Source organism: Somniosus microcephalus, chromosome 2 (assembly GCF_052327205.1).
Source record: "Somniosus microcephalus isolate GS21.2 chromosome 2, FLI_Smic_1.0, whole genome shotgun sequence".
NCBI lineage: Eukaryota > Metazoa > Chordata > Chondrichthyes > Squaliformes > Somniosidae > Somniosus > Somniosus microcephalus.
In genome coordinates this window covers 303508748-303523362 of record NC_140988.1, presented here as the reverse complement: position 1 = coordinate 303523362, position 14615 = coordinate 303508748, and the positions used below count along the sequence as shown (strand labels likewise).

General features: G+C 45.3%; 1 protein-coding gene across 1 annotated transcript in view; it reads right to left on the bottom strand.

Moving 5' to 3' along the window:
• Positions 1–718: 718 nt before the first annotated feature.
• Positions 719–14615, bottom strand: part of LOC147123504 (aquaporin-3-like) — a 57827-nt gene continuing 43930 nt past the window's right edge. The window contains exon 6 of the mRNA XM_085973876.1: positions 719–6102. Within this exon, the coding sequence (XP_085830002.1) occupies positions 5928–6102 (175 nt within the window). The 3' untranslated portion in view covers positions 719–5927. The remainder of the gene's footprint in view (positions 6103–14615) is intronic.

Here is a 14615-nt window from a genome sequence, read left to right as displayed (position 1 = left end):
AAGGGCCTTAACGGCCTATCCCCCCCCCCCCCGCACCCCCCCCCCCCGCCCCCAATAGCCGGCAATCAGTGTAATCAGGGAAATCAGTGAAACTGATGAAAACTTGGGCTTTTTCGCAGTAATATCGGTATATTAAAAGTTAGACCTTGTTGGATTAGGTGTAACTGGGGTTTTAACACTGCTACACAAATGTTATGGCCCTGAAAAACTAATTTTATTTTTTAGAGTGTCAAATTTCTCCATTATAATAAAAATTACAATTTTTAAGAAACTTTAAAAGAATTTATATCTTTTAAAAGTTTGTTCACATTTTTTTCAGGTTTACCTTTTCCCCATGTGCGAGCCTCAATCCTTGTTTCATTCACTGTAACATTTCTAAAAAGTCAGAATAAAAGCAGCATCTTCACTTCCTGCTTCCCGGTCTGTAAGAATTCTGCATTGTGATTGGCTGCTTAGACAGCTTGTTGACGTTACAGCAGATCACGCTATGGGATTCCCACTACACGACACTGATTTCAATTGCACGTCAAAAAAGGAAAACTTCTCGCCACAGAGATCGCGAGATCTTTGTGGGCAGCTTTCTTCGGGGCCAGCGGCAAACGCCTTTGCTTCGCCGCTGACCGCAAATTAGGGACCCAGCTCCAATTCTCTGAACCACTAACAAGGCTCCAGGCTGAAAACGCAGCCAGTTCTCTTTTAAAAACTCCAGCATAAAGGCTTTTTTTTCAAACTTTTATTGAAATATAAACTGAAAGATGTTTTCGGTTAAAATACATGGTCGATAAGCAAACAAAAGCAGCAACATTTAAAAAAAAGGAAGCGTGCGTTTCCTGTTAGAATAAGTGAAGTTAAGCTTATGTGTGGACAAGGTATATTGGTGGCAGAGAGTTTCTCGTTTTCTTATCAATGTAAAAAGAAACTGATTATTTGAAGGAGTGCAGCCTTCATCAAAATAAAGCTGCCAAACATTTAACGGAAAGCACTGCCGTAAGAGCATCAAAGTACATGGCGGGGGTAGGGTGAATTTCTACATAGGTTCTGCCGCTCGTCCACTGTAACTTTGGTGGAAGAGCCATGGAAAACACCGGAAAAACCGTATAAATGGCAGAAATTCACCCCATCATCTCATCACTTCAATATAACAGTAAATTCACTAAGCCCGTGCTCCTAGTGGGGAGCAATGATCAATGGGAATGTGGGTTGGAGAATCAGGGATACAGTATTGTTGCTTCTACCCATGCACCTCCCCAACATGACTCCCTACTGGGAGCAGAGGACCAGTGAGCTTAACCTACAAGGATCATGTTGCAGGTTTGTACCTCATGTGTAGAGGCTCACCCGAAAGGAGCATATACCAGGACCTTGGGTACATGATTTTCCATCTATAATGGACGGAAACCCACGAGGATGTACACCCAAGCTTCCGATATAGACGGCTCCACTTCAAAAACTCAAACCTGTAAAATTACCCCGAAAATGTCATGGCTCATGACTGCGCTGACACTCTCCCCTTAGCAAACAAGTGCCTGAAATCAGGCTTTGTGGTATTAGCAACAAAGACGTTAACACATTCATTCATTACCAATATCACACAGTGCAATTTCCAGGCAAAGGTTTGCAAGCTATGTTACCATGAGAACCATATTATTACTTGATTTTTTCACTATTGGGTGTCACACCAGCTCCCATGTCAAACAGCTTCTGCGTCAGTCAGGACTAATAAAAACTTTGAGGAAGAGGTTCAAAGGAAACAAGCCCAGTAGAAGTCAAAGTCAGACATGCAATGACATTTCTAAAACCCCATCGAAACTTACTTATAAACTTACCAGTAAATATACAAATAACTGAGGCCAACACTGAATCAATACTGCTGTAATCAATATTGAAAACAGTGCCAAATAGACTCAGATCATTGTGATTTAACAATAGCATAAAGTTTTCAAGGATCTTGTAATGGGATCATCCACTACAGAATGGATATTTTTGTTTAGAAAGTTGTTTGTTGTAAAATTGTGGTGGAATTGACATCCCTATTGCAATCTTCAGTGTCACAATAGTCAGAACCTGAGCTAGTCCTGTTTTCACAATCGTTTCTTACTTGTAAACTAAAAATGTAAATCCACATGGACTTTAAACTAAATGGTATTCCAGTAGAATAAGGTTATTAAGTAATTGCATCAAGATCTCTGACTAAGGCTTCATATTGGAAGATCAAATGTAAACCAGGTTAATAGTTCCAGTCTAATCTTTTGAGAAGTGTTTCTTTCTTTTTTAAACACTGATTAATGTTAATGGTGAACCATGATCATTATCCAAGCAGTTTCAGGATGGATATCAGTTCTTAAAATGTTTTCTGACACTTCATGTGTGCCAGAAATTTATCTACTTAAGAAAAATAGTAAAAACCTACAATGTATTACTTTTATATAAACACTTGTTACCATTGTGTGTGCCATTATTAAATGTCATTCAAAACAAAATGTCAATTCTGATCGTTTTACTTATCTTCATTTGTAAACAGAACAAAGCAGTCTATAAGGAGCACAAAGGCAGCCGTAAAGAAATCCATGGATTTGTTATAAATGGAGCATCTGCTTTAGGTGTAGAACAGCAGGGTTTATTTATCATTACTCAAGTAGCCACATCCTTTCTGAGACTTGTCTTTTAGGTATTATCCAGCGTGACTTTCTGCTGACACCTTTATATGCTGGACTGTATACTGTTTGTCTTGGATTGTATTTACATGTTAATACAAATGGTGCAAGATGTTTGTCATGTGGAATTCCTTTGTGCTACACACAAAATGGCAATAAATTGGTACTTTTCAAATACCAAACTAATTTATCTACTACAGTTTATAGCACTGATGTTTTATGAACTATTTTTAATTAAATCAAAACCCCAAAATAAAACCCCAGATTAGCTAGCGTTACTGTATTTACATTCCATTACCTAAAACTTAACAGCAGATTTAAAACAAGTTCTGTTTATAAACACGAGTAAAACCCAGGTTTAAGCAGTCACTAATTAAATGACTTTAAATGTATCTTTACACAATTTTATAGCCAATTTATGAGCTGTTTTATATTGCACTAACACCCATTTTAGTAGGGCCAGATCCTGACACCCAGGTTTTGTGCAGCCAACTGATATCTTAAAGTACTCGGCAGGATTTGCTAAGATTGTCGGCTGGGAAGACCTGGTAAAAATGGGACTAGTGGGTCTACTGCAAGTTTACTTTTAGATTGAAGCTGGCTGGGCATCAGAAGCCAGCACCCTGCTCAGGTCTTAGCACAACCTACTGTAAAAGCAGCTTTGAAGCACAACACTGGACCAATGAAAAAGCAAGCTTGTGCAATGGTCATGTTGCCTCCAGGGGTGACAGTTTGAATGAGTCATGTCAAGTCTGGAAGTAGCAACACCGCTCCTTTTACTTTACAGTGAAGTTTAGACAGCTGAATGCACGACAGCCAATGGTGGGGCAAAGGGAAAGGGGAATGCACAAGAGGCCAGAGTTAGAGAAACAGAGAGTTCTGGGGGTGATTGTAGAGCAGGAGTAAGTTACAATGATAGGGGAAAGGTCATGAAGGAATTTAAACACATGGCTGAGAATTTTAAATTTGAGGAGTTGTAGGACCGGGAACCAATGTAGGTCAGCAAGGACAAGAGTGATGTGTGAGCAAGACCTGGTATGGGATAAGATACGGACAGTAGAGTTTTGAATAAGTGGAGAATGGGAGAGTGGAGAGGTGAGCATTGAAATAGTTGAGTCTGAAGATGGCAAAGACATGAAAGAGAGTTTCATCCGCAGTTGGACTGAGGCAGGGGCGTAGGTGGGTGATGTTACGGAGATGGAAGTAGGAGGTCTTTGAAATGGAGAGGATATGGAGTTGGAAGCTTAGATCAGGGTTGAATAAGAGGATGAGGTAACAAACCTTTTGTTCAACCTAATGCAGTGGCTGGGGTGCTGGCAAGGGTACAGAGTTTGTGATGGGGGCCGAAGATGATGCCTTCAGTCTGCCAATGTTCACCTGGAGGAAACTGCAGCTCATCCAAGATGCCGTAGTGTAATCTCCAGCAAGTTCTGTTCTAAAATAAGATGGCTGCTTCAACCTGTATTTAAATTATATCAAGTTTACTTAATCCAGATTAGAGGTTCTGGAGGCTGCAACTCTTTAGCTGTTGGTAAATAAATTGCTCATTGCACCATCTCTAATGATTTTATACTGTAGGATACACCAATTGTATATGCGTAGTCACTGGTCAGCTATTTACAGCAGTGTGAAATACAGCCTTGACTGTTAAATCTAAATTCTATGGCTATAGCTTTCAACTACATTTTAAAAAATCAGATTAGTGGATCTCCCATAACATTCTCATGGTACATGCATGGGTGCCCATGATAAGCTGCTACTATGACCTTCCCCCAGACCCCCACCAACTGGAGGTCCTGGGGGCAGGTTGAAGATGTGGAGTCAAGTCAAAAAAATTTTTAATGTTCCGCCCCCCCCCCCCCGAGATTTCTAGCACTCGGGGTCTTGAGAGGCCTGCACCTGTGCTCCAATTTCCTCCCAATTCTTTTATGCACAAGGCCCAGGCAGGGGGCAGGGGGCAGGGGGCAGGCCTGCACCTAGAGTCCACCCGGGCCAATGAAATGTTTGCAGAAAAGATAAATTTGGGCAGTTGTTTTCTCACAGGCACAACGCACTTGTCAACTGACCAGTGGGTGCCCATAGAGGAAAATCTGTCTTTATTTATTGTTCTGCTCAGACAGAGGTTTTTTGTCACTAGGGCCTCCTTTCGACAGCACAAAGTCTAAAATTGATAAATCAGGACCTCCTGGGGTCAATTACAGTCTAATTTGCTCGTGGCAAACCCTGCTGTCAATTAAAGGATACTTTTGTTCGGATTTTGGCAAGTGCTTGCCCAAGTCAGAAGATTTTGGCAGCAAATGACTGGGTTTCTTTCTTCTTTATACTTTTTTGTTTAAGTGTGACAGCTAAATGTGTATGTGTGACAAAGTCCATGGTCATTTCTGTGTTTCATACATAGCCTTAGAAATCTACAGAAACTTTATTACAGCAGATATTAAAATTCTGTGGCCTAGAAATTGGGTTCTGGTCTTGCCAGGGCTGTAGCGCCAGAAAGTTTGCGCCAGCGGTAATGCGGCAGCGCCCGACGAAAATTCGGGTGCGCCGGACCCAGACGGCGGCGGGCGCTAAAACCCTCCTTTAGCGCCTCAAAACGGGCGTGAACTTGGGTTTCCCGGCGCTAATCCCCCGCTGCGGCACCCGATGCGGTGCGGCAGGCGGGGGAACTGCAGGCCTCCTCCTCCTGTTAAGGAGGAGCTGCCTGCAGCCGACAACTGTCCGGCGGATTGACCCGACATCTGAGCCCGGCACCTCGGGGAAGTGCCGGGCTCGCATGAGACACTGATCAGGGCCGCGGGGGGGGAATGCAGGAGTCCGGGAAGGGAGGTGCGGGCAGGCGGCCGCCGGGAACGCGGCCGGCCGCCGCTCCACCTTTATGCGCCGGCGCACACTGGGGGAAGACTCTGTTGCCAGAGTCTTAGTTGCGCCTGCCACGGGCGAGGCGGGCGCAACTGAATTTCAGCTTGGGGCCGGGTTACCACGGCAACCGGGACGCTGCGCACACCGATGACGTCATCGGTGCCGGCGCAGCGCTACCGGTCTACCGCCGCGGAAGGGCCCCAGGCAATTTAGGAACCGGCGCCAATTGCAGCGCTAGGCCCTCTAGCGCCGCAAAATCGGCGCTAAGGGCACTGAATTTCTAGGCCTGTGTTTCAAAAATATCAAGTTAAATATCAAGTATTCAAAAGGGTTCAAATTTTGTGATTTGCTATGAGAAAATACATGGGATATCACAAATCTTAAATTGGCAATCTTCTGCACACGATCTATAATATATCAGGAACTTTCTCTTAATTTTACATTAGACAGTTTTACATTTTCTTCTCCAATGGGTGAATTGTGGTTTTCGGGCTCGAGGTGTATTCCAATCATTAGCTGATATACCAGAATACCAAGTACAGAACCAAGGAGTGGGGCAAAAATAGGGATCCAAAACCAGTAGTTTCCAGCACTGGAAAAAATAGAAAAATTAGGTTAAACATCACATTTAATGTACCGAATCAAATAGAATCAAAATAAAACTTACCAGCATTATATACTGTAGCATATATTGCATTACTGCAGAAATCTATTGCCAGTGGCATGCTGTGTTCTACACACCCTCATTCTACAATTTATAAAATGGATACCGATATAAGGTTGACAAAATCTGAAGATTGATTTTTCGTTCCCTGCTTCCTGCTGCTGCTGCTCATCATGTCACTGCTGCTCAACCAATGAGAGCTCAACCCACATGTGTCATGTCTAATGACCAACTAGTGACCGTCCTCCTTGGTGGAGTAGTAAGTGGAGTTTGTTTAGGCGTGAATTGGCTGCAAGGTAACACACCTGGCAATTGAAGATTGGCATGGGAGTCAATCCTCTGTGGCAGGCTCGATAATTCACATCACAGGTCCCTTGATTGAGCCAGACTGGCTGGTCACTTAATCCAGGGACCTGGAGAAGTAGACTTGTCACTGGGGGCCTTCCCATTCAGCATCAGATAATGCTGCAAGCCGATAACAGATAAGGTAGTCCTAGCTGGACAAGAGGCTTTAATAATGCTCTGTGCTGGTATGTTGTATAGTTTTAGGCAGCTAAACTACAGCAGTGCCCCTGTGCACATTTGGCAGTCCCCAAATCTTTACTGTTGCCAAAATGCTTCAAAGAGTCCAGAAGTTGGCATACTGGGAGAGCAATTTGGGGACAATTCGAGTGGGAAACCCAAAATTTGGGATGGAACCTGGCTCCACTGAGTTTCTGTTCTTTTTGCACTGACCAGCAAATTTCACTCTGGGCAAATGCTCCTTCTGCTAGTCCCACTTCCATTGTTGCAGCACTTTGGGGGCATGTCTGGGGCAACCCTAGCAATTACACCATAAGCACACCTGATAGCCCAGCAAGACCTACGTTTGATGAGAACAGGCATAGGTCCTGTTCTGGAAATAGTGATGGTCTCAGGAGTGATGGAAATCAATTCTGTCATTCTGGAGTATAAACTTAAAAAAAAATTCAGCTGACCATTTTCTCGAGTCCGAACTGGCTTCCCCTCTCAGAGTGTCATAGTCATAGAGTCATAGGGGGAGAAATTCAGTATAGCCCTGTTTGAGGCGCCAGCCTTGCCAGGGCGCTCAAAGTAGCACCCTGGAAACATTCGTGCCCGCCCACTGAGTGGTTATGCCCCAAAGGGAAGCGCAGCGCTACTGGAGGCGCCCCGCATCCCTCTTGGGGCGCTGCAACTGAATATCATGGTGCAACGTGCTGCAGTATTGCAGGCCTTCCTCCCCTTCTTAAAGGGGAGGGGCCTTGTGCAGCACGATCTGGGGCCCAGCTAGGCCCCCGAGGATCGGGAGTGCAGGCAAAAGAGCCCGGCACCGAAGAGAAGTGCCGGGCTCTTGGAATGCAGCTGGCACTCCGCGGGGGGGGGGGGGCGTTCAGGAGGCCGGGGACGGGAGCGCAGGCAGGTGCTGGCAGGCGGCCAACAACAAAGATGGCCGCCCGGCACCTCGCCTTTAATTTGTGCCTCCCCGGCCGCAGGTAGGCCCCCCTGAACTGGTCGTACATAGCGTCCGGCGGTAAATCAGGGGTCGCTGCCAAATATCGCGGCCGGGCCACTGCGCACACCGATGACGTCATCGGCAGCGGCGCAGTGCTAACGGTTAGCACCACCACTAACGTCTCACGGAATTTAGCGGGAGGCATGGGCAGTGCTGCGCCCGGGCGCCAGTTGGCTTGCGACCCACTTAGCGCCCTCTTAAGGCGCTAACGGGTGGTGCAACCTACTGAATTTCTCCCCCATAGAGTTATACTGCACAGAAAGAGGCCCTTCGGCCCATCGTGTCCGTGCCGGCCATCAAGCCCTGTCTATTCTAATCCCATTTTCTAGCACTTGGTCCATAGCCTTGTATGCTATGGCATTTCAAGTGCTCATCTAAATGCCTCTACCACCCTTTCAGGCAGTGAGTTCCAGATTCCAACCACATCCGGGTGAAAAAGTTTTTCCTCAAATCCCCTCTAAATCTCCTGCCCCTTACCTTGAAACTATGCCCCCTGGTTATTGAACCTTTATTTCCGGTCCATCTTTGTCCTTTTCCATGACTACCTTAAATCTCACCGAATTATGGTCACTGTCATCAAAATGCTCTCCTACTGACACTTCTACCACTTGCCCGGCTACATTCCCTAGAATTAGGTCCAGTACCACCCCCTCTCTTGTAGGACTTTCTACATCCTCGCTCAAAAAGCTCTCATTAGAGGAACCTGCTAAGATATCATCCCTCCTTACAGCAGTAATTGACTCCTTGATTAATATTGCAACACCCCCTCCTCTTTTACACCTCCCTCTGTCTCGCCTGAAGATTCTATACTCCGGAATATTGAGCTGCCAGTCCTGCCCCTCCCTCAACCATGTCTCTGTGATAGCAACAATATCATACCCCCATGTGTTCATCAACACCTTCAATTCATCTGCCTTACTCGCAAGACTCCTTGTATTAAAATAATTGCCATCCAGCCTTGCCCTACTCCCTTGTGCCGTCACATATTTGCTCTGCCTTCCAGGCTGACTTGTTTTTTCCTCTATATTTGGCTGTGCATCACCCCCTACTATAGCTCCACTCCGTATCCCATCCCCCTGCCAAGTTAGTTTAAACCCCCCAACAGTACTAGCAAACCTCCCCACAAGGATGTTGATCCCGTTCCGGTTCAGGTGCAACCTGTCCAACTTGTACAGGTCCCACCTTCCCCAGGAGCAGACCCAGTGATCCAGGAAACTAAAGCCCTCCCTCCTGCACCAACTCTTTAGCCACACATTCATCTACTCTATCCTCCTATTCCTATACTCACTAGTACGTGGCACCAGGAGTAATCCAGAGATTACAACCTTTGAGGTCCTGCTTTTTAATCTGCTACCTAGCTCCCTAAATTCTTGTTGCAGGACCTCATCCCTCTTTCTACCCATGTCATTGGTACCAATGTGAACCACGACCTCTGAATGTTGGCCCTCCCCCTTCAGATGTGGTAGGGTGCCGTTCTGAGATGCTAAATCCTGAACTTGCGATCTGTTAAGTTTCAACTTGACAGATGATCCGCACCAACATTGAGATCCTAATTGCTGGCGCAGAGTTGGGCTAATTGCCCACCAACTGCCCAGCAATCACGTATGAAAATTTTACGGCTGGTGCAAACAGGCTCAGGGCCTGTTTGCACAGTGTAAGAGGATACCTCCTGACAAGATAATTAAGAAATTGCACTCCATTAATTAAAAAGGAAGGTTAAACAGTAATACAAAGTGGTGAAAATAGCTTTCCAATTTGTACATTAAAAAAAATGATTTGCTTAGACGATTCTGAAATGCATATTATGGAAGATCGAGCACAGTTCCCAGAGTCTATAGGAATTCCAGTGTGTATAAGAAAGCCGCACTTCTCCAGCTCAAATCGCAGCAGGTCTGGGGTCAGCCCCTTTGGATGGAAACATTCTAACTGGAGAACACTTGGTTTGTGTGTAGTCCAGGAGGGTAGTGGTGATTTTCAATCTAAATTATTGGAAATGTAGCTTGCTCTAAATCAGGACTTTTTTTAAAAGCAAAGTAGCACCACCATTTCGAGCTATCCATGCTTTTTTTTGAAACACCCCAGACCCCTGTAATGTATGTGCCTTTAAGAGCCCCATGTGTGCTGTAATGCCGGTAATGGCCACTCAGGCTATATAAGCCTGTATATTGTGTTGTATCAGTTAGTTCCCCTCCAGACTTTGTTTAGTAAACACCTATGAAACCAACTCCTGTCTTCAGTGTCTCTATCAACACACAGACACAACAGTGGCGATGAATTGGAAACGGACTTACCTGCAATTCGGCAGCACCTCAAGGACATCGATTCCTCTGGCGTCCAAAGTTGAAGAAAAATCAAGAAAAAGAAAAAGCTGTGGTTTCACCAGCTAGCCAAGCTGGTGGCAGGTACTGCAATAATCCTTCCTGGGCGTCAGGCTGGGGCTCCAGCGGCTGGTTCTACAGCTGGGCCAAGCAGCGAAAGCGGAGGCAAGCAGTAACAGACGGGGAGGGAGCACTCGGGAGACGGCCGGCACTGCAAGCAGGTCGGCGTTCAGACCTAGAGAGAGAGTCCGGCGGGAACGAGTCTCCAACTGTAAATAAATAAATAAAAAGAACGGAAACCGCGGGAAACAGCGTTGTCATTGGCAGCAGCGGCGGGGAAGCGCGGGAAGCGCCATATCTTTTCTGCAGAAAAGAAAGAAAAGCGCGGGAAGCGCCATTTTATTTCTAGGATGCCTAAGTCTGGCAATATTGATGCTTTTGATAACGAGATAGAGGATTGGACCACATATGTGGAAAGAGTGGAGGTATATTGCACCGCAAATGGAATAGAAGATGAAAAAAAGCTTCAGTACTGCTAAATCTAATGGGCGCAAAGACATACGGGCTGTTACGAAATTTAATCACTCCAGCCAAACCAAAGGACAAGAATTTTAAAGAAATTGTTGATACCCTACAGGAGCACTTAAACCCAACGCCGCTGCTGATAGCGGAATGATTCAAATTCTTCAAGAGAAATCAACACAAGAATGAAAGTAACGCTGATTACCTCACCGAATTAAGAAAGCTATCAAAACACTGCCAATTCGGGGCAGGACTAGCAGATTATCTTCGAGACAAATTCGTCTGCGGTCTCTTAAGTGAAGGAACACAGAAAAGGCTGCTTTCTGAAAAAGATTTAACACTGGACAAGGCTTTCAGTATGGCTGTATCATACGAAGCAGCCACAAGAGGAGCTGCAGAGATACAACAAAAGACACAGGACTTCGGCACCCATGAAATGACACAGGGTATCGAGAGATGTTATCGCTGCGGCAGATCCACCCATGACCAGAGGGACTGCTGGTTCAAGGACAAAGCATGCAGGCAATGCGGAAAGATTGGACACATTGCACGGGTATGCCAATCTGGACAAAAAAAATCCACAGACAGGAAAAAAAAAATCAAGAAAGAAAAGTACAGAAAGGTACAAATGATGACGGACAGTAGCTCCGAAGACCAGAAGAGCGATAGCGACTCCGAAAACAAGAGACTAAGCTGTCTCAAATTACATAATGTAATTACCAAAGATGATTACCAGACCATTTGGGTTACCCTCACGATAGCAGGGTCCCCAGTTAAAATGGAGCTAGATACAGGATCAGCGCTGACCGTCATAAATCGACGGGATTACGAGCGGCTATTTCCGCATATACCTTTAAAAGACACATCCATTATCTTGAAAACATATATGGGGCAGAAAGAATACCCCAAAGGAAAAATAAGGGTGCCTGTTGTATACAACGGCAAGGAAATACAAAAGTTGTATTTATACATTCTACAAGATGGTGGTCCACCGCTGTTGGGACGTGAATGGATCAGGAAAATACGTTTAGACTGGCACTCCATTCAGGCACTGACGGTGACCAGTAAGGAAAAAAACGAGGATGACATCATACCTGAACGATTAAAAGACATCTTGGCCAACGCCAAAGAAGTGTTTCAAGAGAAACTAGGAACCTTGAAAGGCATCACCGCCTCAATAAAAGTAGAAGATGCAGCAATTCCCAAGTTTTTTAAGGCAAGACCGGTGCCATACGCAATTCGTCCAGCAGTTGAGGCAGAGCTGGAGAATTTGGAAAAGGCAGGCGTATTATCCAAAATAGATTGGAGCGAGTGGGCAACACCCATCGTTCCAGTCATGAAGAAAGCATTGAATAATGATAAATCTGAAGAACAGAGAAAAATTCGCATCTGTGGAGACTTCAAGGTGACTGTAAACCCGGTCCTTCACACGGTACAGTATCCTCTTCCGAGGATAGAAGATATTTTCGCCTCACTATCCGGAGGGAAACGTTTCACCAAAATTGACTTGGCACAGGCATATCTACAGATGGAGGTTGAAGAGGCCTCTAAAAAATATCTCACGATAAATACACACAAAGGTCTGTACCAGTACAATCGACTGGTTTTCGGAGTAGCATCCGCTTCAGCTATCTGGCAAAGAGCTATGGAGCAAGTCCTCCAAGGGATTCCGGGGACTCAATGCTACCTAGACGACATCCTTGTAACAGGAGAAAACGACAACGAGCACCTTCCCAATTTGGAGCAGGTGCTCACTAGGCTGAGAGAACGGGGCCTACGAGCAAATCGCCCCAAGTGTGAATTTTTCCAAAATCAAATATCATATTGTGGCCACATAATTAATAAGGAAGGGTTGCATAAGTCACCTGAAAAAATTGAAGCGGTCATAAAAGCCCCAGCACCTGAAAATGTTTCACAATTAAGGTCGTTCCTGGGATTAATAAATTACTATCATAAATTTTTACCAAACTTATCAACTCTTCTACACCCTCTTAATGAACTGCTACAAACAGGAGTAATTTGGAAATGGAGCGAAGACTGTAAACGTGCCTTCCATAAATGCAAAGACTTAATCACGTCCAAAGAAGTTTTGGCTCATTACAACCCATCACTGCCAATCAGACTGGCGTGCGATGCATCCCCTTACGGCGTAGGAGCAGTATTATCGCATAAATTCCCTGATGGCTCGGAACGGCCGATAGCTTTTGCGTCACGCTCATTGAACTCAGCTGAGCGTAACTATGCCCAAATCGACAGGGAAGCACTCAGCCTGGTATGGGAAGTGAAGAAATTCAACCATTACCTACACGGACAAAAATTTACCTTGTTGATTGACCATCAAACCTTCATCTCCATATTCAACCCTAAAAAGGGTGTTCCCATTATGACAGCGCAAAGGCTACAGAGGTGGTCCCTTTTTCTAGGGGCACACCAATACAACATAGAATACAAAGGATCAAAACAGCATGGGAATGCTGACGGGTTATCGCGCCTACCGTTGCCAACGGTAGAAGAAGCACCTACCGTAGACCCAGTGGAGATTTTCCACTCTACCATAGTCGAATGTCTACCAGTAACAAATTCTGCCATTGAAAGGGAAACTAAAAATGACCCAACTCTCTCACGAGTCTACGATTTAACAGTGAAGGGATGGCCAGCACATGGCGAACCACTGTTGCCAGCATTCTCGCAAAGAAGAGAACAGCTGTCAGTGTGCCGAGGAACCTTGATGTGTGGATCCAGAGTGGTGATTCCACCCAAACTCCAGGATAAATTTCTAAAGGAGCTTCACGAGGGGCATCTGGGTGCAGTGAAAATGAAGAACCTAGACAGGGCGTTTGTATGGTGGCCAGGTATTGATGGAGACATCGAAGAAATGACCAAGAGCTGCCTAGGATGCCAGAAGGTCCAAAACGCTCCACCCCAAGCCCCTCTACATCCATGGGAGTGGCCCTCATCTCCCTGGCAAAGGGTACACATCGACTTTGCTGGTCCATTTATGGACTCAATGTTCTTAATCGCAGTTGATGCACACTCCAAGCGGCCGGAGGTAATAAAGATGTCCTCCACCACCACGGAAAAAACCATCACAGTATTAAGGACCATATTTGCCAGGAATGGGCTGCCGGAACAGATCTGTTCTGATAATGGACCGCAATTTGTGTCCGAAGAATTCAGGAAGTTCTTAAAAAACAATGGGGTTAAGCACTACACGTCCGCCCCATACCATCCCACCACCAATGGATTGGCTGAAAGGTTTGTCCAGACCTTCAAGAAGGCCATAAATGCCATGGGTAATGAAGACATAAAACTTCAGCACAAGGTGGATAACTTCTTGTTCGCATACAGGAATGCAACACATATGGTTACAAACCAAACTCCCGCCATGATGTTCTTCAATAGAAGCCTAAGATGCCGGCTGGATTTGATCAAGCCCAACATCAGAAGGGATGTGGAGAACTGGCAATTTCAAGGCATGAATGAAAGGCCAATTAGAACCTTCCAGATAGGTCAACAAGTTTTGGCCCGGGACTACCGTACCGAGAAATGGCAGCCTGGAACTACCTGCACACGACTAGGACCGCTGATGTATACCATGGACATCGGAGAAAGCATAATAAGGCGCCATGCTGACCAAATCATAGAGTCATCCGAAAAGGGACAACCTACACCACAACTCTATACGCCTAACGATGAAGTAGAGATACCCATATCTACTTCCGATCCGGTGATACTGGAACCCGATGAACCCAACACTGGCATTCAAGCCGAATCAGCCTTGCCAAAAGAACCTACTGCACCACCAGAAACTACTACACCACCGAGGCATTATCCGGACCGAGTCAGGAAGCCTCCAGAGAGACTGACTTATAATTAATTAACTGCAGCAATGTGTAGATTATTTTTCTTGTAACATGTAATTAATAATTACTTAAAATATTATGTACTGGTTGGCTAAAAGGGGAGGAATTGTAGTGTATGTGCCTTTAAGAGCCCCATGTGTACTGTAATGCCGGTAATGGCCACTCGGGCTATATAAGCCTGTATATTGTGTTGTATCAGTTAGTTCCCCTCCAGACTTTGTTTAG